The 22,455-nt window shown below is 54.9% G+C and overlaps 1 protein-coding gene across 5 annotated transcripts in view; it reads right to left on the minus strand.

The window, feature by feature from the left end:
- Nucleotides 1-10,296: 10,296 nt before the first annotated feature.
- Nucleotides 10,297-22,455, minus strand: part of PALD1 (phosphatase domain containing paladin 1) — a 62,593-nt gene continuing 50,434 nt past the window's right edge. For all 5 annotated transcript variants that reach the window (XM_036438228.2, XM_045581762.1, XM_036438227.2 and 2 more), the window contains 3 exons: nucleotides 20,099-20,239; nucleotides 12,023-12,178; nucleotides 10,297-10,740 (listed from right to left, as the gene is read on the minus strand). In XM_036438228.2, coding sequence (XP_036294121.1) covers nucleotides 10,588-10,740; nucleotides 12,023-12,178; nucleotides 20,099-20,239 — 450 coding nt within the window. In that variant the 3' untranslated portion in view covers nucleotides 10,297-10,587. The remainder of the gene's footprint in view (nucleotides 10,741-12,022; nucleotides 12,179-20,098; nucleotides 20,240-22,455) is intronic.

Genomic DNA, 22,455 nt, shown 5'->3' on the forward strand with positions numbered 1-22,455 from the left:
TCATTTAATCCTCCCAACAAGCCTGAGCATGGAGGGACTCGGGCCCTTGTGGACATGAGAAATACAGAAAGCTTCCCCTCCCCTTTGTCTGCACCTCCTCACCGGACCGCGCTGACTCCTGAATGTGTTTCCACAGCCTCTCCTCCATCGTCCTCACCACAAGGCCTTCCCCGGCTAACAGGGCCCGGTGCTAGGGGATGCTCTCAAGAGGAGCCATCTCCCCATGCCACCCTGCCATCGCTTTTAAAAAACGTGATAAAACATACACAGTGCAGTATTAATCGCTGTAACCACTTGTAAGTGTGAGTTCATTGAATACATTCACAGTGCTGTGTAAGGTAGCGCAGTATTACTCGCTGTAACCACTTGTAAGTGTGAGTTCATTGAATACATTCACAGTGCTGTGTAAGGATCACCCCTGTGTACTCCTGACACGTTTTCCTCTCCCTCCGTAAGCTAGTGCTAACACACACCCCCACCAGCCTCTGGTAAGCTCTACTCTGTTTTTCATCCTATTACAGGCACCTCCTATATGTGGAATCAGACAATACAAGGGTGGGCAGAAGTAGGGTACAGTTACAGCAAAGCAGAGTTTATTCTTGTGTTGCTACTTATTAATTGTATTGTTTTCTATACAATTTAGAACAACTGTAAACCTACTTTTGCCCTACCCTGCATCTGTCTCCTGGGTCCTGCTTCTTTCACTTAGCATGATGTTTCCAAGTCCATCCGTGTTGGAGCATGTGTCAGGCCTCCCTTCTTTTTCACGGGTGTGTAATATTCCACCGTAGGGCTATATCATTTTGCTTATCCAGCCATCTATTGATGGACACTTGGGTGGTTTCCACATCTGGGCTATGGTAAATAATGTCGCCATGAACACCGAGGCACCAGGAAATGTTTGAGTCCCTGCTTTCACTCCCTTCAGACATACACCTAGGACTGGAGTGTTGGGTCATATGGCAATTCTGTTTAACCTTTTGAGAAACCACCACACTGTTTCCACAGCCTGCTCCTACCTTCTTAGTTACCCTCTCTGCCTGGCCTTCCTGTCCCTGCCTTCCCACCTGTCAAATCAGGACTTGATCGTGGATCCATAGTCACCAGCCAGTGACAATAAGGAGCGAGAAGAAAGCTGAATGGGTGCGCACCTGTTACTGGGCCTTGGGGTCCTCTTGCCTAGTGGACTATCTCATTCTGTCTTCTTCATCACTGTCCCCATAGCCCTCGCAGAGGCCCAGCCCGGAACAGAGTAAGTGCTCAATAAACATTGTTGAATGAATGAATGAATGAATGAATGAATGAATGAATGTTTACATGTATACACCCGCCCCTCACACACACACACACACACACAAACACACACACAGAGGACTATGAACCCATCCAGGGTAGGAGCCATGGCTGTCATCTCAGAATTCCTACCTAGCCTGATCTGAAAGAGGAATCACAAACAAAAAAACATTTGTTGGCCGAAACCAGTTTGGCTCAGTGGATAGAGCGTCTGCCTGAGGACTGAAAGGTCCCAGGTTCGATTCCGATTAAGGGCATGTACCTTGGTTGTGGGCACATCCCCAGTAGAGAGTATGCAGGAGGCAGCTGATCAGTGTTTCTAACTCTCTATTCCTCTCTGTAAAAAAATTAATAAAAAATATTTTTAAAGAAAGAAAACATTCGTTGGACCAAAGCTAATTAGCATGATTGAGAACAGATTGTTTGGCCTGGGGTGGGGGTGGAGGGACCATGAGACTGGGGAGGAAGGGAGGAGGCAGATGGGGGAGGGAACATGAGGGCACCGGAGCCCTGCTCTTGAGGAGAGGCTGGGCTGGAAGGAAAGCTCCTGGCTCTTCCCTCCTCACCTACCCCTGGCCGGGAGCAGCCCCCACCACTGCCTGTCCCCCATACAGAAAAGCCAACTGCACCCCAACTGTTCCCCTTTTACCTCAAAACAGTGTAAGACCCACCACACGAAGAGCCCTGTGTTTGGAGGAAGGGACTTCGTATCAGAGCCAGCCCAGGGGCCCCGCCCTCAGACGTGTGCCAAAGAAGCACAGACTCAGCGCGTCAAAGTGAGAAGGGACTTCAGGCTTCTTGTTGATTCTCGCCTTTATCTGCAGTGTCTTTGGTGCTCGCTAGAGGACAGACCCTGAGAAAAAGGCATTATTTCATTTGATCGTCCTAAGAACCTGTTTTACAGAGAAGGAAATTGAAGCAAAGAAAGGTTTGATAGCTTACCAAGCCCCCCAGCTGCTGAGCGCTAGGAAGGTGAGAGTCACTCCAGCGGTGCTGCGGCCAGTGGGCCAGCAGAGGGCGGGAGGCTGGACGGGGAGTTGTCGGGAGCGTGAGGGAGGAAATAGGACCCCGAGCTGGCATGCTGACCTTCCTCTCTGCCTCTCTAACACCTCAGCTGGCAGGTAAGGCCCCCAAGGACAGGACAGGAGAGGGTCTCTCTCAAGGCCATGCAGACCAGCCCAGAAGGCCCCACTCTTTAGCAAGAGCCCCACTCCCTTCCGTTCCCAGGGCCCTCCCTCCCTGGAAGCCCGAGCTGAGGGGGCGGCAGATGCTGGAGGCCGCTCAGAGCCGGGACCCCTCCTGCCCCTTACACAGCGAGCTGGGCAGAAGAGAAACAGGAAAGCCTGTGTTTAAGCCGGAGCCACAGTCTAAACATAAACATCTGTTTGTGATTTTAAAAGCAAAACAAGACTTCATTTTGCTGCACCAACGCGCAGGGCAGATGGGATGGCAGGGGCCCTACACCTCTGTGAAGAGCCCAATCTGCTCGCAAGTCCTCTGGAAACCACGGAAACCGTGCAAATTAGCTTATAACCCGTATGTGACCCCTCGTGCTTCTTATCTCCGCAAGTGCCGTGGGGACCCCGGGTGGGCGGTGCGGTAGCTTATTCTGTAGTGTCTGGGAAAATAACATAAGGGTTTTCCTTCAGGAGGTTCAGTGACTTAGAAGTTCTGGTCATTTCTTCCCTAGTCACGTCCCCCAAAAAGCATTTGTTTGTTTCTTGTCTCTGTTGCATCCATGACGCTGGGCAGGAGCCCTGATTGGTTCCATCTGGAGTGCACACAGGTCCAAGGCTTCCCCGCTCCAGATGTGTGCGGCGGGCCACACCCTCGCTTGCCAAGTGACCTTCCTCGCTGAGGCTCCCCTTGAGTCCCCAGTTCCTCGGGGTGTCGCCTAGACGCACCGACAGTTAAGCCAGGGGTTCGGGAGAGGATCTGATGTGGAAATGCCACAAACAGGAAGGCACAGCAGCATTGAAAAGGGGGCCCTGCCCTAACCGGTTTGGCTCAGTGGGTAGAGCATCGGCCTGCAGACTGAAGGGTCCCAGGTTCGATTCCCATCAAGGGCATGTATCTTGGTTGTGGGCATATCCCCAGGGGTGGGTGTGCAGGAGGCAGCTGATGGATGTTTCTCTCTCATCAATGTTTCTAGCTCTCTATCCCTCTCCCTTCCTCTCTGTAAAAAATCAATAAAATATATTTTAAAAAGGGAAGAAAAGAAAAGAGGCCTTGCTCACGGGGCGACACCTGTCCTGCCTCGGGTCCCAGAGACAGCTGGGAGGCCTGCGCATGCTCCAGGGTGTCCAGGGCGGGGGAGCATCACACTCCACTTTACAAAGAAACCGAGGCCGGAGGAATGGAGCCATCTGCCAGGCACACAGTAGATGCTCAGTAGCATCTGTTCACTCAAGAAGCGCCCACAGAGACGGTGCTGTGCGCGGAGCAGCGGGGACAGAACAGCCCCCCACAGCCCTCGCGCTGCTGGCCTTCCCCGCCCCCTCCCCACCAACATCCTCCTGGGACCGACTTCCTCCTCAGCAACCATCCCAGGAAAAGGTCTGTACGAAGCCACGATCCCGCTGTCCTCGGCCAGGGAGAGAGTGGACCCGGCGGAGAGAAGGCAGCCGGTGCGCTGATGAGGATCCGAGGCAGGTGGGACAAGGGCCCATCAGAATGGACCAGAAGGGAGAGATGGAGAGAGAGGCCCAGGCAACCTCCGGGAGAGGGTCATCTCGCATGGCCCCAGCCCCCTCCACCCAATGCTTTCAGAGACCCCTTAGCCCGCCCCTCCTCTAAGGGCTTCACAGAAGCACGCACACACACACACACACACACACACACACACACACAAACACACACCGGGGATTCCCTTCCATAGAAGGAGGGGCAGCAGGTGGCTTTGACCACTCAGCCTGCGTTCTTCAGATTCTCTCCGAAAACCTGCGGGAGAGACAGACCACCTGACAAAGACATAACCCCCCCCCCCACGTGAGACACATCCACACATCTGCGTTCATCCCATCTCAAAGCCCAGCAAACAATCTGTGGCACCTGCCCAGGGGGCAGGGAGGGGAGAAACTGCCACCCAGGGGTCCCCCAGAACTACACAGGGCCTTTCAGGGAGTCCTGTGCTTCCTGGTGATGGAAAGTCAGCTATGGTCCCCGGGACTGAGTGGATTTGAGGGCAATGACAACCACATGTCCACTCTACGGACCCACGCGTGCATGGGGATCTAATGATGAGGCTGTAGTTCAAGGATTTCAATAAATAACGTGGGGTCAACTGGATATCCATTTGGAAAAAAAAAACACTATTCTCCACCTCACGTCATTCACACATTAAAATGTATCCCAGATGAATTAAAGCACTCACATGGAAGACAACACTGTGCAAGCAGTCAAAGAAAACATAGGAAATGGGCGTCTAACCTCGGGTGGGGAAGATCTGCTTACACAAGACACAAAATACAAAATGCATTCATTTGACTGCAAAATAACATGCCTTCTCTCTGACAAAGTGCACTCTAAAAACGTCACAAGACAGCTCTAGCTGGTTTGGCTCAGTGGATAGAGTGTTGGCCTGGGGACTGGAGGGCCCCGGGGTTCAATTCCGGTCAGGTTGCTAGCTTGATCATGGGTCCTTGTTGAGGCACATGTGGGAGTCAACCAATTGATGTGTCTCTCTCACATCAATGTTTCTCCCTGTGTGTCTCTCCCTCTCCCTTCCACTCTCTAAAAATCAATGGACAAATATCCTTGGGTGAGGATTAACAACAAAAAAGTTCAAGACAAACTGGTATAAAGACTTGGCTGTGTATCTATATCTATATATGAAACAAACTGTACTAAAAATGTATGCCTAATATGAAAAAAGGCAACCCAGTAGAAAAACAAGCAAGTACATAGAGATTAGATCCAAGTGGCCTATAAAAATAGGAAAAGCTGTCCCCATTCATTAGTAATTGAGAAAGTCACATTAAGTTAAAAATAAAAGACGGGGTTGTTGTTTTTTTTCTATCAGATTGGCAAAAAATTAAAAAGACCGGTGACCTCAAACATCGGGGTGGGAGTGGGGAAAACGGGTATTTTCATAAACTATTGGTGTGTGGTTCGGCCCAGAGACGGCCTCGTTTAGTTCAAAGGAAGAATGAAAATTGCTTGGGGCTGCGTCCACACGCTGTCACGCAGGGTGTGTTGATGGGTGAGGTGGGCGGGTGGTAGGAAAAGGAAAGAATAAGCCAAGAAGAAGCACAAAGTGAAACTTAAAAGGCCCGCGTCACAGATCATCCGTCCGTGTGACTCAGAGGAAATGGTCTTTCTTGTGGGTGTTGAGGGCAAACTCTTGAAAGCACACGGGGTTGAGCAGCATCGAGTCCGAGAACCACAAGAAGACCTTGAGGGAGGGTTTTCAAAGCAGTCATGCTTTCCCCTCGTCCCCTCCCCCGCAACCCACCACAGCGAAGACTCTTCCCGAAGCAGGCAGCTCTGTCCCCATCATGGAAACTGTCAGAGAGGATTCCAGCACCCAGAGCTGCTCCCACGTCTCCCTCTGGAACGGGCTACAGCTGGCGATCAGACACTCGCGGGGCCTCGGCATCCGGCCTGCACCCGGGGACCGTGGTCCTCACCGGTGCTGTCGCTGGCAGGCCGGACAGGAGGATGCGTGTCTGACAAGGCACGTGCTCTGATGGAGAATGCAGTGAAATGGGCAAAGGCCATTACTGGCCTGGCAGAGGGCCGCTGCGGGCACTCCGGGGCACGGAGGCTCGGAGAGGACAGGCCTTGGGGGAGCACGCGTGTCCGGTGATATCTTAAAGCTAACGATAACGAGACGTAGGTAAGAAATGAACCACAATTCCCAGCGACTGTATTGACTTGTAAAGCCCGGGACACTTTATTCCTTACCTACGTTGCATTATTGTTAGCTTTACAAGTCAATAAAAATAAGTCAGCAAAGGACACAGACAACCTATGACAGAAAAATACATATGGCCAATAAACACGAAAGATGTTCAGACTCACTGCTCATTTAAAAGAAATATAAAGTGCCGAAACTGATTTGGCTCAGTGGATGGAGCGTCAAGCCTGCAGACTGAAGGGTCCCAGGTTCAATTCCGGTCAAGGACATGTACCTTGGTTGCGGGCACCCTAGTGGGGGGGTGTGCAAGAGGCAGCTCATCGATGTTTCTAACTCTCTATCCCTCTTCCTTCCTCTCTGTGGAAAATCAATGAAATATATTAATGTGTGTGTGTGTGTGTGTGTGTGTGTGTGTGTGTATATATATATATATATATATATATATATATATACATATATATATAAAGTTAAGTAAGTATGAGATTCTATTTTGAACCACAAAACTGGCAAGACCCTTTTTTAAAAATGTAAGAGGCGGTGCGAGCAGGCACTGGAAAGCAGCGTGCTCAGTAACTGCTATTTGAACAGACCTTTCAGGACAAATAAAGGTGCATCTCAAAAACCTCTCAGGCGGCGACCCCTTTACTTAGGAAACAACCAGGCTGGCACCGGCAGAGGCAGAGGGGGAGTATGGACTCAGCTCACTACCCCTCCTCTCTCCCCACCCCTCCACCCCCAGGTCACAGTACACAGATCGGTGGCCTGGAGATGGGGGACAGGGCGAGAGGGAGAAAGGTGACTTCCTCTGGGGAGAAGGATGACGTATGAAATTGGAAACCAGGGCGGTCATTTCCCCAGGCAGTGATGGGCAGTGACCTCCCTCAGAGGGCACGGCAGCCGCCCAGAGGGGTCCAGGCAAGAGGGAGGGTGTTGCTCAGGTCCTCAGAGCAGCAGACACCAAGGAGGGACTCGATGTGCAGGAGATGTGTTGGAGAGCCTCTGGGAGGGGGAAGGAGGGAGAGACGGTGGCAGAGGGCCTTCGGCAGAGCCCCACACTGCCCGGGGCTCCAGGACCTCTAGGCAGACCGACCGGAGGCCCCACAGGAGCTGAGCTGCCGGAGGGAGGAGCACGGGGATGCGCAGGAATCACGGAGCTCAGTCCTGGTCCGAAGCGGTGACTGAGGGGAGAGACGCTGCAGGGGAGCAGGGTCTGAGGTCCCAGGCGCAGCAGCTGGCGGTTGTGTGAACCGTTCTCTGTAGCGGGCTCTCCGGGGTCAGCGCGGTGCACGCTCATGGATGTCACGGAGGGCCTCCAGGCTGGTTCCCGAGTCCGGCCGTCCCAGCCCGCTGCCCCCCTCCCACGTCTCTCACGAGACCTTCCACTGACCACGTTCACCGAACCTTCGTTTGCCGGGGCCGCTTTCAGTGGCATGCAGTCCCAGGAGCGCCAACCATACCTACACAGAGATGTGTGTTTGACGGTGCCCTTCTCAAAGGTACCGTTTATAAATCTTAACATGAACCATAGCCCACAGGTCAGGCTGTAGATCTTGAGAGGGGGCTGGGTTACACAGGAACACACGTGTGTTAAGATTTGTGTGGTTTTCAGACAAGGCGTGCGGGTGAGCAGTGGGGGACTACGGCTGAGCAAGGGCAGAGACGGACCAGGTACTCACTGTGGCTCAGGCGCCGTCCTGAAGCCGCTCGCGTGTCAGAGGCTGAGGGTGCCACTGGCCAGAGGAGCCCCTGCGCTGTGGGCCAGGGCTGTCCCCGTCACTGCTATACACCCTCCCCACCCCCGCCCCCGCCCCCGCGGGCTGGAGCAGGCAGGGAGCGTGGGGGACACACCCACGAACAAATCACCCACTCCTGTGCACCCCCACCAAGACCCCTGATTCCAGGCAGAGAAGTGAGGACTGCCACACACACACACACACACACACACACACACAAACACACACACATACACAAACACACACACACACACACAAACACACACACACACACAAACACACACACACACACACACACAAACACACACACACACACGTGAACGCAAGCATGCATGCATGCACGCACACGCCCTGGTGCTCACACCTCACTTGCATTCAGAAACCACACAAAGCATCATGGGAAATAACGATGTGCTACGAAATAAGCCCCGGAGGCCCCCCCTCCCAGCCTGGAAAGACGACCACCTCCAGCTGAATGGGGGCTCTGAGCTCCATGCCGCCCACCCCCAGCGGACCTCAGAACTGCATCCCGCGGGGCCTGGTTCCCCTAATCCTGGAAGAGTCTGGGTGGGAGCCAGGGTCAGTGCTCCCTCTGCCTCACTCCCGCTGCTGCCTCTTTACACACTCATTGCCCAGTGCAAATGTCCATGCACCCAGGCCCTGCAGGGCTAGCAGAACCTGGAAGGGGGAGAGAATGGAGGCTGAGGTCCACCCTCCTTCACAGCCCCTGAAATTCCACCTTGTCTCATTTCCCTGGATATAGCAGTCCTTCACACTTTAGTATGAATTCTCCTGTGATGATGCTTTCTTCCAGGAAGGGCTCGGCAGGACAGCTCTGGGCATCCTGAGTGACATGGGAAGGCACACTTGGGAAGTGAAAGAAGGAAAGGGGTCACTAGAAACAAAAGCCACCTTTTCTGAGGTTGGGGACCCCACAGAGTAGATGCTCTCCACGCACCCCACCCACTTGCCCTTACTCTGGGGGAGCAGGGACCCCAGCACGCATCATCAGTTCTACAACACCCGCCCACACTAAGGACAAGTCAGCAGCCAGGCGCACGTCACATTTAGCTGTTTTTAATGCTCAAAAGCTCTGTACAAAAAAAGAAGTCACAAATGAATCCTCACAACACCCCTGTGAGGTAGGTAGGCAAGTATTATTCTCCCATTGGCAGATGGTGACGGGCCCGGCGAGTGGTCCCAGCACAGCTGAGAGTCAGGGCCGGCCGCGAGAACACACAGGCTCCCGCCCAGCTCAGTCCGGCTCTCCGACCCCTCCCCTAGACCGAATCTGCAGAGAAACTAAAACTTTTCAACCCATGCAAAAATAACAAAAACAAAAACAACCCATCTGGAAAGGTAGTGAACAGAAGACATACAGTAGTTTTGCAAAAAAAAGAAATCAGCCTGGAGGGTCAAACACTTCCCAATACGAGGTGGACACGAACCACTTCAGCCTCTTCCCCCCTCTCCAGACGCCGTGGCCAGGCACACAGCCGCCTGTCCTTCCGGAGGAGAGCATGTAGGCAGCCACGGACAGGCCCCGCGGGCCCCGGCGACCAGGCCAGGCGCACAGCCTCCCCGCTGGTCAGCCCGGGGTGTCCACAGCCCCGGCCCCAGAGGAAGGGCTGCAAGGCTCAGCTCCACACCCTGCCTCCCCTGCCTCTTCTGAGCAGCTTCCGCTCTCCGGACACAGCAGACGCTCCAGGTCGGCAGTGCGTGGCCCCTTCCGCTCCCCCTGGAAGGCGGCTCAGGGGTCCTCGGCAAGAATGGTCTGCAATCCAGGGGGCCCCTCGGGCCCCCCTTAGCCCACGCTCACGCTCCACGGCTGGCTCAAGGCCCAGGTCGCCGCACCCGAGGGTCCCTGCAGCAGCGGGCGGGCGGGGCACGGGCCACCCTGGGCTGGCGGCCGGAGGAGGTGCCAAGGGCCCAAGGCTGGGTGCTGTGGCTCCCTCAGCACCTCCCACCAGGCTCCCGGGCAAATGGAGCTGGCTCATTCCACCTTCCGGAAGCTCCTTCTTCCCCTGAGAGGGACTCCCTGGTGTTTCCAGCTGCTTAGCAAACTCCACAGTCCTGCCAGCCCCCCAGAGGGGCAGCGGGTAATGAGAGACCGAGGCCCCTGCAGCGCCCACCACGCCATGCGGTTGAACTTCTTGAAGTCTCCAGGTCGGAGACGGGCAGGAGACGCCAGAAAACGAAGAAAAGCTGCCTTTGAAGTCACAAAGCCACCCAGGGGGCTGTCCACTCCCCAGGGAGCCAGGGGCCCCGAGGGCAGTGCCAGGCGGCTGAAGCGGGGAAGCCAGAGGGAGAGCAATGAAGGAATGACAGGAAACCAACCCTGGCCGCTGCTCTGGGCAGGGGCCGCCCGACCTGCTAGGGAAGGGGAGGGGAAAGGAGGGAAAGGGAAGGAGAGGGGAAGGGAGAGGAGGGCAGTGGCCATGGCAAGTAGCTTTGTTTGGCAACTTGGGGAGGGAGCTGCTTGCAGGGCTGCAGGGTCTGCACTGGCCCTCCCGAGGCTGTTGTCAGACTGTCACTCACGTGTAGGGCTGCGCGTTCACTGTCCTGTAAAAAGCCCTTTCGCAAAGCGGGTCCCACCCAGCCCCGTCTCTCGGAAGCTGGGGCACTGTCCGCTCAGGGCCACTTCAGTGAGGGCACCCCAGCCTCCGAGGGGCCCCGAGGGAGGGGCCGGGCAGGGGATCGGTCCTACAGGAAGTCCCCGGCGGCGAAGGGCTCCAGGCTGTGGCTCTGCTCCTGCCACCGGCAGCGCAGCCCGGAGAAGGGCAGGTCCTCCGCGCCCTGGAGCTCGGGGAAGCCCAGCTGGTTGAGGATGTCATAGAGCCCGGCCTTCGCAGCCACCTGGGGAGGACAGAGGAGATGGGGCTGCACTCCAGGGAGGGAGGGTGTCCCCCTTCGTGCCTTCCTTCCCTCTCTGGAGCCGAGCTGCCACCTCGCCACAAAACGCAGACGTGCCGAAACCGGTTTGGCTCAGTGGATAGAGCATCGGCCTGCGAACTGAAGGGTCCCAGGTTCGATTCCGGTCAAGGGCATGTACCTTGTCGTGGGCACATCCCCAGTGGGGGGTGGGGGGGGGAGTGTGTGTGCAGGAGGCAGCTGATTGATGTTTCTCTCTCACTGACGTTTCTTTCTTTTTCTTTTTCTTTTTTAAATATATTTTATTGATTTTTTACAGAGAGGAAGACAGAGGTATAGAGAGTTAGAAACATCAATGAGATAGAATCATCGATCAGCTGCCTCTTGCACACCCCCTACTGGGGATGTGCCCGCAACCAAGGTACATGCCCTTGACCGGAATCGAATCTGGGACCTTTCAGTCTGCAGACTGATGCTCTATCCACTGAGCCAAACTGGTTTCGGCATCATCGATGTTTCTAACTCTCTATCCCTCTCTTTACCTCTCTGTGAAATATCAATAAAATATATATATATTTTTTATTGCAAACATGTGCAGTTCGCTGGGAGGGACCCAGCCAGAGTGCTGAGCTGGCAGGAGGCAACCTGGGCCCCAGACTCGCCATGTGCTCCGCGCTCCTCACAGATGGGAGAGCATCAGTCCCCTGTGAGTCACCCGCTGGCCCAGCGCCTGGCAGAGGGAGCCCTCACCACCCCTCTCTGAGGTGGTGCCACAGTCGCAACGTGTGTCCATTGTAATATCGAGGCAGCAGATTAACGGGGTTAACTAACTTGCCCAGGATCGCCCCGGCAGGCGGCAGGGGCTGAGCCTCCATGCACCTTGCGCTTTGCAGAGTGGGTGCGGGCTGAGCACAGAGTGGGCATGAAGAGGCCAGGCAAGGCTGCCTTGGGGACACACAGAGCAGGGCCCGCCTTACCACACACCTGGTCCCCCCCTGCCTCCTCATGCACTCGGTCACTCTTCATACTTACTGCCTGCCAAGTGCAGACACCCTGCTGGCGACCCCAGGTCAAACGAGACAAAATCTCAGCCAAATAGAAGAGAGATGAGAAGGCTTCCCACCCACAGGGGCCTCTCCAGGCAGCCTCAGTCTGCCTCTCTCACCTCCCCCCTCTCTCACCTCACCCCCCTCTCGCCCCCCCTCTCTCACTCCCCCCTCACCTCCCCTTCTCTTACTTCCCGCCTCTCTCGCCTGCCCCCTCTCACCTCCCGCATCCAGGCGCTGAAAGGCCTGGGCCAGGAGTCCGCCCTCTCCAGGTGGAGGTAGGCGTTGAAGAGCACCAGGTAGACATAGCGCTCCAGGTACTGCAGGCTCCGCAGCTGCAGCCTCCGGGCCTCCTGCTCCGACTTGGCTGCCTTCACCTGCAGAGGGCGCCAGGCGGGGGTCAGCACAGGTCCTCCCCACCCAACACACGTGCACCACACACACTCACACCACACTCATACCACACACTCATGCACACCACTCACACACACTCATACCACACACACCACTCACCATACACTCACACCACACACCACACACTCACACCACACATGCACACCCCATATACACACACCATAATACACACACTCACTCACACCACACACACCATACACACTACACATTCACACCACATATAAACTTCACTCACACCACACATACCACTCACACTACACACCACACACATACACACCACACACATATCATATCACATACACACCTCACACACTTACACCATACACACACACACACCCCATACACACCACACACTCACACTACAAACTCACTCATACCACACACATACACACCCCGTACACACCACACACACACCACACACATATCATACCACACACACATGCAGATACACACACCCCACACGCTCATACCCTCTCACACACCATGTACGCTCACACCACACAGACAGATACTCACATACACGCACACACACACACATTCACACCCTCAGCACCAGGGGGAGATGGGAGGAAGGGATTCAGACAGCAAGGCCAAGGGCGTCCGAAACCCACTTCCTCCGGGGAAAGTGTGGACAGGTCATCCCACTTCCTCACTGAGATGGTCACCACGGTCCTGTTCTGAGGGCGAGGACAGGACAGGCTGCCGTGGGAACGCTCTGTCAGGCCCCCTCCCCCACCATCTCTGATCTCTGATCGGTGGCCGGACAGTGGTCAGCACGGCTACGCTCTCGGGCCCTAACTGCGGACACAGCCTGGACCCCGCCCTCCCTCGGGGGCTCAGAGGGAGCACATGGCCTAGCTCCGGGCGCATGAAGGTTTGGGTGGGACCTGTTAACACAGACGCCTGGGGACGAATGCAGGAGGCCGGGGCCTCTCGAGGTTCTTCCCCGTGCAGGGGTCACGGCAGGCCAGGCCGGGCCAGGCCCAGCTCCCCGACAGGGTCTCTCTGCCCACTCCTGCTGTGCCCTCCCCCACCACAGGGTGCTGTCCACCCTGAAGACACCGCCATGCCTCTCTGCACCCAACCCCGTCTCACACCAGGCTATCTCCACTCCAGGGGCCATCCCCTCGGGCTCATGCTCGCTCTCTCTCTCTCTCTCTCTCTCTCTCTCTCTCTCTCTCTCTCTCTCTCACACACACACACACACACACACACACACACACACACACACACTCCAGCCTCCCGGTCAGCCTCCAGCTGCTGCAGGAAGGTTCCCAGGTGCCGTCCCCCTCCCCCCAGACATGATTCGGCCACAGTCCTACAAACCAGGAGCTACAGGGCCCCCGCCTCCCACCTCTGCCTCAGAGAACCCAGCCTTCGGGCCTCTGCCGTCTCCGATCCGGGCTGCGTGAGTGGACGGTGACCGACCCACTGCCCACAGGCCTCGGGGAAGGTGGGCAGGGGCAGGGCCCGGGACAGCCAGGGCTGGGACTTCCCAGGAGACATGGGCTGGGTTCTCGGCCTGGTTCTGCCACCTAAACTCTCAGCGCCCCCAGGAGGTGGGATTGCTCACGTAAGGTACGAGGAAGCACCGGGAAACCATGGAGAGCCCCACAGGTCCGTTCGTCCATGGAACAGGAGGCAGGGCAACGGCCCATGCCCAGGCCCTGCCCACAGAGACGCGGGTGGAGGTGTTTGGGGTGAGGGGAGAGGGGGGCAGGAGACAGAGGGGCCAGGTCATGGGATGAAGGCAGGGCAGGCAGCTAGACTGGGGAGGGCATCCAAGAAAAGGTGGTGCTTGAGGTGGGTTAGGAGGGGGCAGGAAGGTGCCCTGTGAGGGGGAGAAAAGGTGTTAAAGAGGCAGGTATCTCCAGGCAGACAGAGGGAGGAGCTCAGAGCAGCGGGGAGGGGGAGGATGGAGGCACACCCAGGGCCAGGCCGAGCCTGAACCCTCAGCCGAAGGGGCAGTGAAGGCTTCTGGGGATCTGAGGTTGGGAATGGCCCAGGGCTACTGCTGGGAGATAGATCAGGGTACCTATTGCTTTAAACCATCAACCAACTTTGTTTAGAACAAGGCCGTGGACTGAGAACAAAAGGATCTGACCTAAATACACGCCGTGGCCAGCTACAGAGCAGCTCTGGCCGCCACAGATGGCTACCACCAGCCGCGCCACAGGGCTTCACCCCATCCCTGATGCTGCTCCCCAAGCTCCATCCGGAGGCCCGGGGCCCGGGGCCCGTGTGAAACCACTTCCTTAGAAGGAAAGGCAGTCATCAGCGGTCCCACCGGAGAAAAGCCACTGTGAACTCCTCCCAAAGAAACAGCGAGAAGAAATGTCCCAACTCAGCGCGGCTCCCGGACAGGCCACACCAGCCGTCCTCTCAATGCCCCCACCCCAGCCCCCTCCCCCACTCCCATGGGGAGGCTGCCTGCGGCCGAGACCCCCCTGAGGCTCGGGTCTGCACAGTAGCCATGGTGGAGAGGCTGAGCGATTCCTCCTGAGCCCCCTGGCAAGGCAGGGTAGAATTCTCTCTAAACGCCGCCCACCGGCTACAGATGACGCCTGGACACTCCCCGGAAGGTTCCGTGGGCACATCCTGCCCCATCGAAGTCTGTGATTTGAGGAATGAGCCGTCTTCCTACCGAGGCCCTGGCTTCCTTAAAATCACCCGTGTTGGCCCTGCCTGGGGAGGAGGCCGGGCCAGCCACCTCCTGCCGGTAAAAATAGTGGAGCTGTTTTTAAATGGCCTGGCAGGCCAGGCTGTCATTAGCTGTGGTGCGGCGGGCAAGACCTCCTGGTCCTCTGGGACTGAACCCTGAAATAGAAGGGGCCCGGGAATGGTGGCCAGGGCACTGGCATTTCCGGCCTCTCCAACCTGCAGTCTGCCCGGCACCCACGGGGGCCGGCCTGTCCAGGGCCCACTGCCGACTGCGCGCTGGGTGAGCCCGTTCCATCCAGACCTGATCATCGGAGTCTAACCCACTCCCGGGGAGGCAGTGTGGCAGGTGAGGAGGGCCTCTGTGGGGGTCGGGGTCTGGCGGCTCTCTCTCCTCCTGCCACCCACTAGCTGTGTGGTCTTGGGCAAGCACAAGGGTCTCCCTTCCTCAAATGCAAAAATGGAGGGAACAGGCCTGGCCAGTGTGGCTCAGTAAGTGAGCATCAACCCACGAACGCAGAGATCATGGGTTTGATTCCTGGGTTTCAGGCTCCATCCCCAGTGGCGAGTGTGCAGGAGGCAGCCAATCAATGGTTCTCTCTCACTGATATTTCTCTCTCTCTCTCCCCCTCTCCCTTCCTCTCTGAAGTCAATGAAAATATATATTATTGATTTTTAACAGAGAGACAAAAGGATAAAGATAGAGAGCTAGAAACGTCGATGAGAGGGAAACATCGACCAGCTGCCTCTTGCACACCCCCCTACCGGGAATGTGCCCGCAACCAACATACATGCCCCTGACCGGAATCGAACCCAGGACCTTTCAGTCCGCAGACCGACCCTCTATCACTGAGCCAAACCGGTTTCGGCAATAAAAATATATTTTAAAACATAAAGTAAGAGATCCCAGAGAGCCCCACCCCCTCCCCTTCGCCTCTCTCTGTCCACATGCACGCCTGAGAAAGGCGTGAGGACACGGCGAGAAGGCAGCGCACTCAGGCCAGGGGGGGTCCTCACTAGAAACTGAGTCCGCCAGCACCTTGATCTTGGACTTTTCAGCCTCCTGAACCGTGAGAAAATAGAATTCTGTGGTGGTTTCGGCCACGCAGCCCGCGGTACTTGGTTATGCCAGCCCAAGCTGACTGCACACTTGTGATAACCTCACATCCTCACATGCCTCCGTCCCTGTCCTGGGTGAGTGAGAGGGTGACATGCTACCATCCTAACACCAACCAAACAAAGGCACCATAAGAGGGGGAAAAACAAAAAAAAACTACAGATCAATGTCTCTCATGTGTCCGATGCAAAAACGCTGCAACAAACCAAATGCAGAAAACATATAAAGATCATTAACCATGACCAAGTAGGATTTATCCCAGGAATGCTAGGTTGGTTTAAAATCCAAAAACCAACTAACACAATACACTCTAGCAATAGAATAAAGGGCAAAAACCATATAATCATAAGAAGAGACATAGAAAAGTATTTTTTAAATACTTTACATCGACTCATAAAAAAACAAATAAAATAAAATAAAAAACACACTCAAGCCCTGGCCGGGTGGCTCCGTTGGTTGGAGCACCATCCAGGCACCAAAAGGTCGTGGGTTCGATTCCTGGTCAGAGAGCACACGAGAGGCAGTCAACTGATGTTTCTCTCACATTGATGTTTCCCCCCTCCTCTCTCTTTCTCTCTTTTTCTAAAAATCAACAAAACATATCCTCCGGTGAGGACTAAAAAGTCAAAAACACTCAAACTAAGAAACCCACAGTTAGCATCATACTTAAGAGTGACAGACTAAAAGCTTTCTCTCCAAGATCAGGGACAAAAAGAGGGTGTCTGCTCTCCCTACTTTTGCTCAACATTGTACGGGAAGATCTTGCCAGGGCAGTTAGACAAGAAAATTAGGTAAAAGGCACCCAGCCTGGCCAATGCGGCTCAGTTAAGGGAGCATCAACCCAGGTAACACACGGCACCGCCGGATTCCCAGTCAGGGCACATGCCCGGGTTCTGGGCTTGATCCCCAGTAGGGGCTGTGTAGGGGGCAGTCACCAGATGTTTTTCTCTCCCTCTCCCTCTCCCTTGCTCTCTCTCTAAAATCAAGAAAAAACCTATTTTAAATAAATAAATACATAAATAAAAAAATATTGGAAAGAAAGTAGTAAAACCACCTTTGTAGGTGACATGATCTCGTAGACAGAAAATTCTAAGGAATTCACCAAAACAAACAAGAATTACAACTAATAAACAAGTTTAGCAAGGTTGCAAGCTAGATCAATATACAGTTATTAATTGTATTCCCATACCATAGCAATGAACATACTAGCACATGAAATAAGGAAAATCAATTCTATCCACCATAGCGTAAGTACAATAAAGTAGGAGTAAAATTAACAAAGGAAGTGTAAAACTTACACTCCGGGAGCTATAAAACATGCCGGCCATGAAAGAAGACCTAAATAAATGGGGGAAATCTCACGTTCATGAATCAGAAAAGTGACTGTTGTCCCCCAAACTCCCGAAACGGATTTACACATTCAACATAGAAAAAATCCCAGCTTCTTCCCTGCAGAGGGGGACAAGGACTGTGCCTGACCAGGAGCACCAGCATCACATAGACATCCAGCCCTACAGAACCTGAGACCCCGCTGGGGTACAGCAACATGCTTTCTAACACGTCTCTGGAGGATCCCGGCGTTCACTGAAGCAGGGGACTCCTGCTGAGAGGATCTGGTGTCCTCGACCTTGCCCATATACTGGAATCCCCAAGAGAAATTTTTTGTAAAAGACCCATCCTCTGGGCCCCAAGCAGACCAACTAAATCGGACTCTCCGGGGATGGAGTTCAGTGAAGGGTGTTTTTTGAAAGCTCCCAGGTGAATCTATCACATAGCCAGGTGAAGACTATGTTAGGTGTCTGAGGGCCATGCCTTCTTCAGCATGGCGCAAGTTCAGCTCGCCGGGGCCACCTGGTGGGCGCACTGAGAAATAACGCTACATCCTGCTTCTGTATCACCACCCACAGCCATGACCACCACCATCCTCCCATGGCACAGGACAGCACCATCCTGGCATTTGGAATAGGGGGCTGGTGGACGTGGTGGGGAGGGGGAAGGGCCCTCCACTGGCTCTTCTTCCTGCCTCCTCCCTGAAACACTCCACAATCCAAAGGCAGCAGGAGCATCCACTGCTAACCATCGCCCCAGCCACACCACCCTTCCCTCGCCTTACCCACCCAACATCATCTGAGAGCTCCCAACACCACGGTGCTCACAGGCTCCAAAGCACCTCCACTGCCTCCACACCTACCGTGTTTCCCCGAAAATAAGACATCCTCCGAAAATAAGACCTACTTACAGGTTTCCCCTGAAAATAAGGCCCCCCCCTAGGCTAAACATGAGAGATTTGGTCCACTGATTCTGAAAGAAATGGAGTTACAAGAAATTCACCAGGAAATTCAGGAATTGGATTGTTATGATGATGTTCCAGAAGATGATGACATGATTGTCACTGAATAAATGAGTAAATTCTTGATACTGTAGGATTCACAGTTTGTCTGGTTTGTGTTGACAATTACTGTACTACCGTACCGTATACAGGTAATAAATTTCCTTTATTTTCATTTAACAATAAATGTGTACCATATTCTTCTTCATGGAAAAAATAAGACATCCCCTGAAAATAAGACCTAGCGCATCTTTGGGAGCAAAAATTAATATAAGACGCTGTCTTATTTTCAGGGAAACAGGGTACTTCGCGCCATTCGGCCTCCTGGCTTCTGCCCATGAGCCCCTCCTGCCAGAAGGGCCTTCCCCAGCTCCTATGATGCTGGGACTGTTCCAGATCAGTTCCGTGGGCCCTCTCCTCTCTCCCCTTAGTGCTCCCTGCTCCACCTTGTGTGCCTCGCAACGGACACCCGTGGGTGCAGAGCTCAGGAGGGGAGGGTGATCCCCTTTGGAGGTGGGGTGGGGTGAGATACCCAGAATGCCTAAGGAGGGGTGTGGGGAGGGAGCCTCTGATGCTTTGAAGCAGGGCTAGGCTTCCCTTCTAACTCCTTGAGCTTCCAGCTACAGAGAGAACCGGAAGCTCAGGTCCTCGGCCCCCTCTGTGCTAGGCCCCCTCCGTGTCCTCTGAAAGCCAGAGGAGCTCAGTATCTCAGCACATGGCTGCCACCCAGTGGCCGCATCCACACCCCTGTGAAGGCCCCAGAGAAACAGATACAAGCTGGCTGGGGCCTTGGGGAAAATAGTCCATCTTCCAAAGGTCAGGAAAGTCCATTTTCTGAAACTCCTTAGCCACCTCCTCCACATCTGGCAGCTCTTCCAACTGACTTCTGACCTTGAGCATCGCCTGCCCCAGCCAAGCACCCACCCATGACCCCGCGCTAAGGTTGGCATGGATCAGCCATTTCACCAGGGGGTGCCCGGTGCAGGCAGAGCGTGACGCTGGCTTGGAGCGGCCCCTTCTCGCAGGGGCCACAGGCAGACGCTGCCCTTGGGGATTGCTGGCCAGCAGCAGACAGCACAAGGCTGGCACCAAGGAGACGCCCACTCACTTCTTGAAGCCCCCGGTGCCCCCACCGCTGCCCCTTCCTGACCCAGCACCACCGCTGCCCCAGCAGCCAACCAACTGATGGGACCGGAGGAGCACGGAATAGGCCGCTCCGTGTGCCACGAAGTCCAATGCCCAGGGCTGCCGGGCGGGTCACGTGACGGGGCCGGGAGGGCCATGTGTGACAGTGCACTGGGGACCATGGCCACCAAGGGGGCACCATTTTCCTAAACAGGCTGGGAATCTGAATTTCTACATGTATCTGGACCTTTACGGAAACCTTCTGACTTACTGCCCAGTCCCTCCACGGTGTCAGCTGTTAACTGCTGCCCTGCCGCTTATCTAACAGCCGCCCCAGGACCACAGATGGCCCCGTCTGCCCCGGGGCCCCCTGACAGAGGCAGAAGGGCTGGTGTCTGGCACCCTGTGGGAACCTGGGCAGACAGACAGGGTTCCGTGCTGGTTGGCCACATACTTGCCAGGCCCACCGGCTGAGCCCTCTGACCTGCTCCCCTGCACACACTCCACCACGTGCTCCAGAATCAAACGGGGGGGGGGGGGGGGGGGGGAGCCGGGCGTGTTTCCATTTCAGGGGTCACCTCCGTTTCCAGCAGGTGGTGGTGAGGCCCGGAGCCCAAGAGGGTCCCCAGGGACGCCTAGCCGGTCCCGCCTCACCTGGCGGAAGGTGCAGATGATGATCTCCCGCAGGTGGTAGTGCATGGGCGTCATGGTCTCGCTGACGATGTCCAGCGCCGCGTCCACCTCCTTCTTCACGCGGTGCCCGTCGGGCAGCAGCTGCACCACCTTCATCACCACCTGCGCCAGAGGAGGGGGCTGAGCAGAGAGAAGACAAGGGGCCGGGAAGGGGGGGCCTCACCCTCAACAGCAGCCTCACCCCACACCAGGGCCACTGGCCTCAAGGCTCAGGCCCGGACCCCAGTTCTCAGATGGGGCTGCGACAGGGGCTCCTGATACCTCTGAGGCCAGGGCTCCCAAGGTGGTTGCTTTCCTAGGCGGTAGAAACCTTGTTTCAAAAAACCCTTCTCCAGACTCTTATCTACAGAACAGACAGCTGTGTGCACAGGCGGTGAGGATGCAGGCAAGGCAGGCGATGAGCCTATGTCGGCGCCCCGCTGGCTCTGATCACCACCACCAGCAGAGGCCACAGGCATTTCGGGGACACCCAAGTACGGGGAACCCAGCATGAGTCCCTCTCATCTGATGCAAACCCCCTTTACTCCTAGGGAAACTGAGGCCTCTGAAGGCCCCTCTGTAGGGTAGGGCTCTTCCCCCTAGTCATCCCCCTGGTAACTCTGTGGATCAGGCACCCCCACAGCCAGCGCCAATCCCAGTCTCCATCGCCTTTCACCCCACGGTGGCAGCCCCGCCTCCTCTCGGGGAACGTGAATGTCCACGTGCCAAGGAATGAACCTAAACCCCCAGCTTCCCCATATGCAAATGTAACTGGGAAGAAGCTGCAGTTTTTTCAAATCAATGAAGGGAACTCCTAGCCTCTCCCCTACATTGCTCCTCCCCAGGAATTCTTCATCTCCTTGGCTGTCACCACTGCCAGCCAGAAACCCACGCTCATCCTGGGTGCCTTTCTTGCCCCAAGACCTACCTATTAGAGCTGAGCTTCCCCTGCTGGTCCCCCAGCCCCTCTCCTCTCCTCACTCAGGCCCTGCCTCTCCTCTCCACTCCCTGCTCCACACAACTAAGCCCCCACCCAACGACCATGACCTCCTCTGCCTCCATGCTAGCCTCAAGGTCAGGGTCAAGCACTTAGTGTAGCCCTTCAGAGTCCTCACAATCTAGGCCCTCCCACCTCAGCCCCAGTACCTTCATGCTTGCCAATTGCAGCCTTAAACAGCCCCTGTTCTTTCCAGACTCGCACTTTTGCACACTTGATCTCCTCTGCACACTAATCCTCCTCACCCACGAACTCACTCATCTTTCTGAAATGTACTCTAATGTCACCTCCTCCACGGAGCCCTCCTGGGCTCCCCCAGTTGCGCCCTCAGCCTCAGAATCAAGGCCTATTCCAGCCCTCTTCACATCATATGTGATGCTCCCTGCCAGGCTGTGGGCTCAATAGGCCCAAACTAATTGCAAAGGAAGCTGGTTTAGACAGGGAAATGTCTTGGGATGGGTGAGGACAGGGGGTTGGGGGCATCTTTGGGTCAAATAACTTTGGAACACAGGTTCTGAGGTCCACTCCCTGGCTTGTGCCCCAGCCCCATCACCTCTCTGATATGGCCTAGGGGGTGATGAGCCTAGCTCCCTGTGCCTCAGTTTTCTCACCTGTCAATTGAGAGTTGCAAGGGCACTAACTCTTGGGGGCTGTAAAGGGTGAATAAGAGAGTGCACACAGCTCTTAGCAAAATGCTGGGGGTGCGTAAAAAGAGATCTAAGTATCACATCTGACTGACATGAAGACTAAGGATTCGGCTTGGAAATAAACTCTCACGGATATGATCAAATGACTATTGACCAGGATGCAAGACCATCCGGTGGGGAAAGGACATTCTTTTCCACAAATGGTGCTGGGAAAACTGAATGTCCACGTGCCAAGGAATGAACCTGAACCCCCAGCTTCCCCATATGCAAACATTAACTCAGAATGGACTCAAATCTAAGAGCTAAAACTATAAAACTCTTAGAAGAAAACAGAGGAAAATCTTCAGGACACTGCATTTGACAATGACTTCCTGAATATGACAACATAAGCATGAGGCAACAAAAGAAAAGATAGACAAACTGAACATTAAATTTTAAAACGTTAGCAAAAAGGGACACTATCAGCAGTGTAAAAAGGCAATCCACAGAATGGAAGGAAACACAAATCACATAGCTGATAAGGGATTGATATCTAGAACATAAAAAGAATTCCTACATCTCAACAACAAAACAACTCAAGTCAAAAACAGGCAAAGAACTTGACAGACATTTCCCCACGAAGATATACAAATAGCCTAATGGCACATGAAAGATGCTCAACACCAGTAATTATTAGAGAAATGCCCATCAAAACC

Source organism: Pipistrellus kuhlii, unplaced genomic scaffold (assembly GCF_014108245.1).
Source record: "Pipistrellus kuhlii isolate mPipKuh1 unplaced genomic scaffold, mPipKuh1.p scaffold_m20_p_15, whole genome shotgun sequence".
Taxonomy (NCBI): domain Eukaryota; kingdom Metazoa; phylum Chordata; class Mammalia; order Chiroptera; family Vespertilionidae; genus Pipistrellus; species Pipistrellus kuhlii.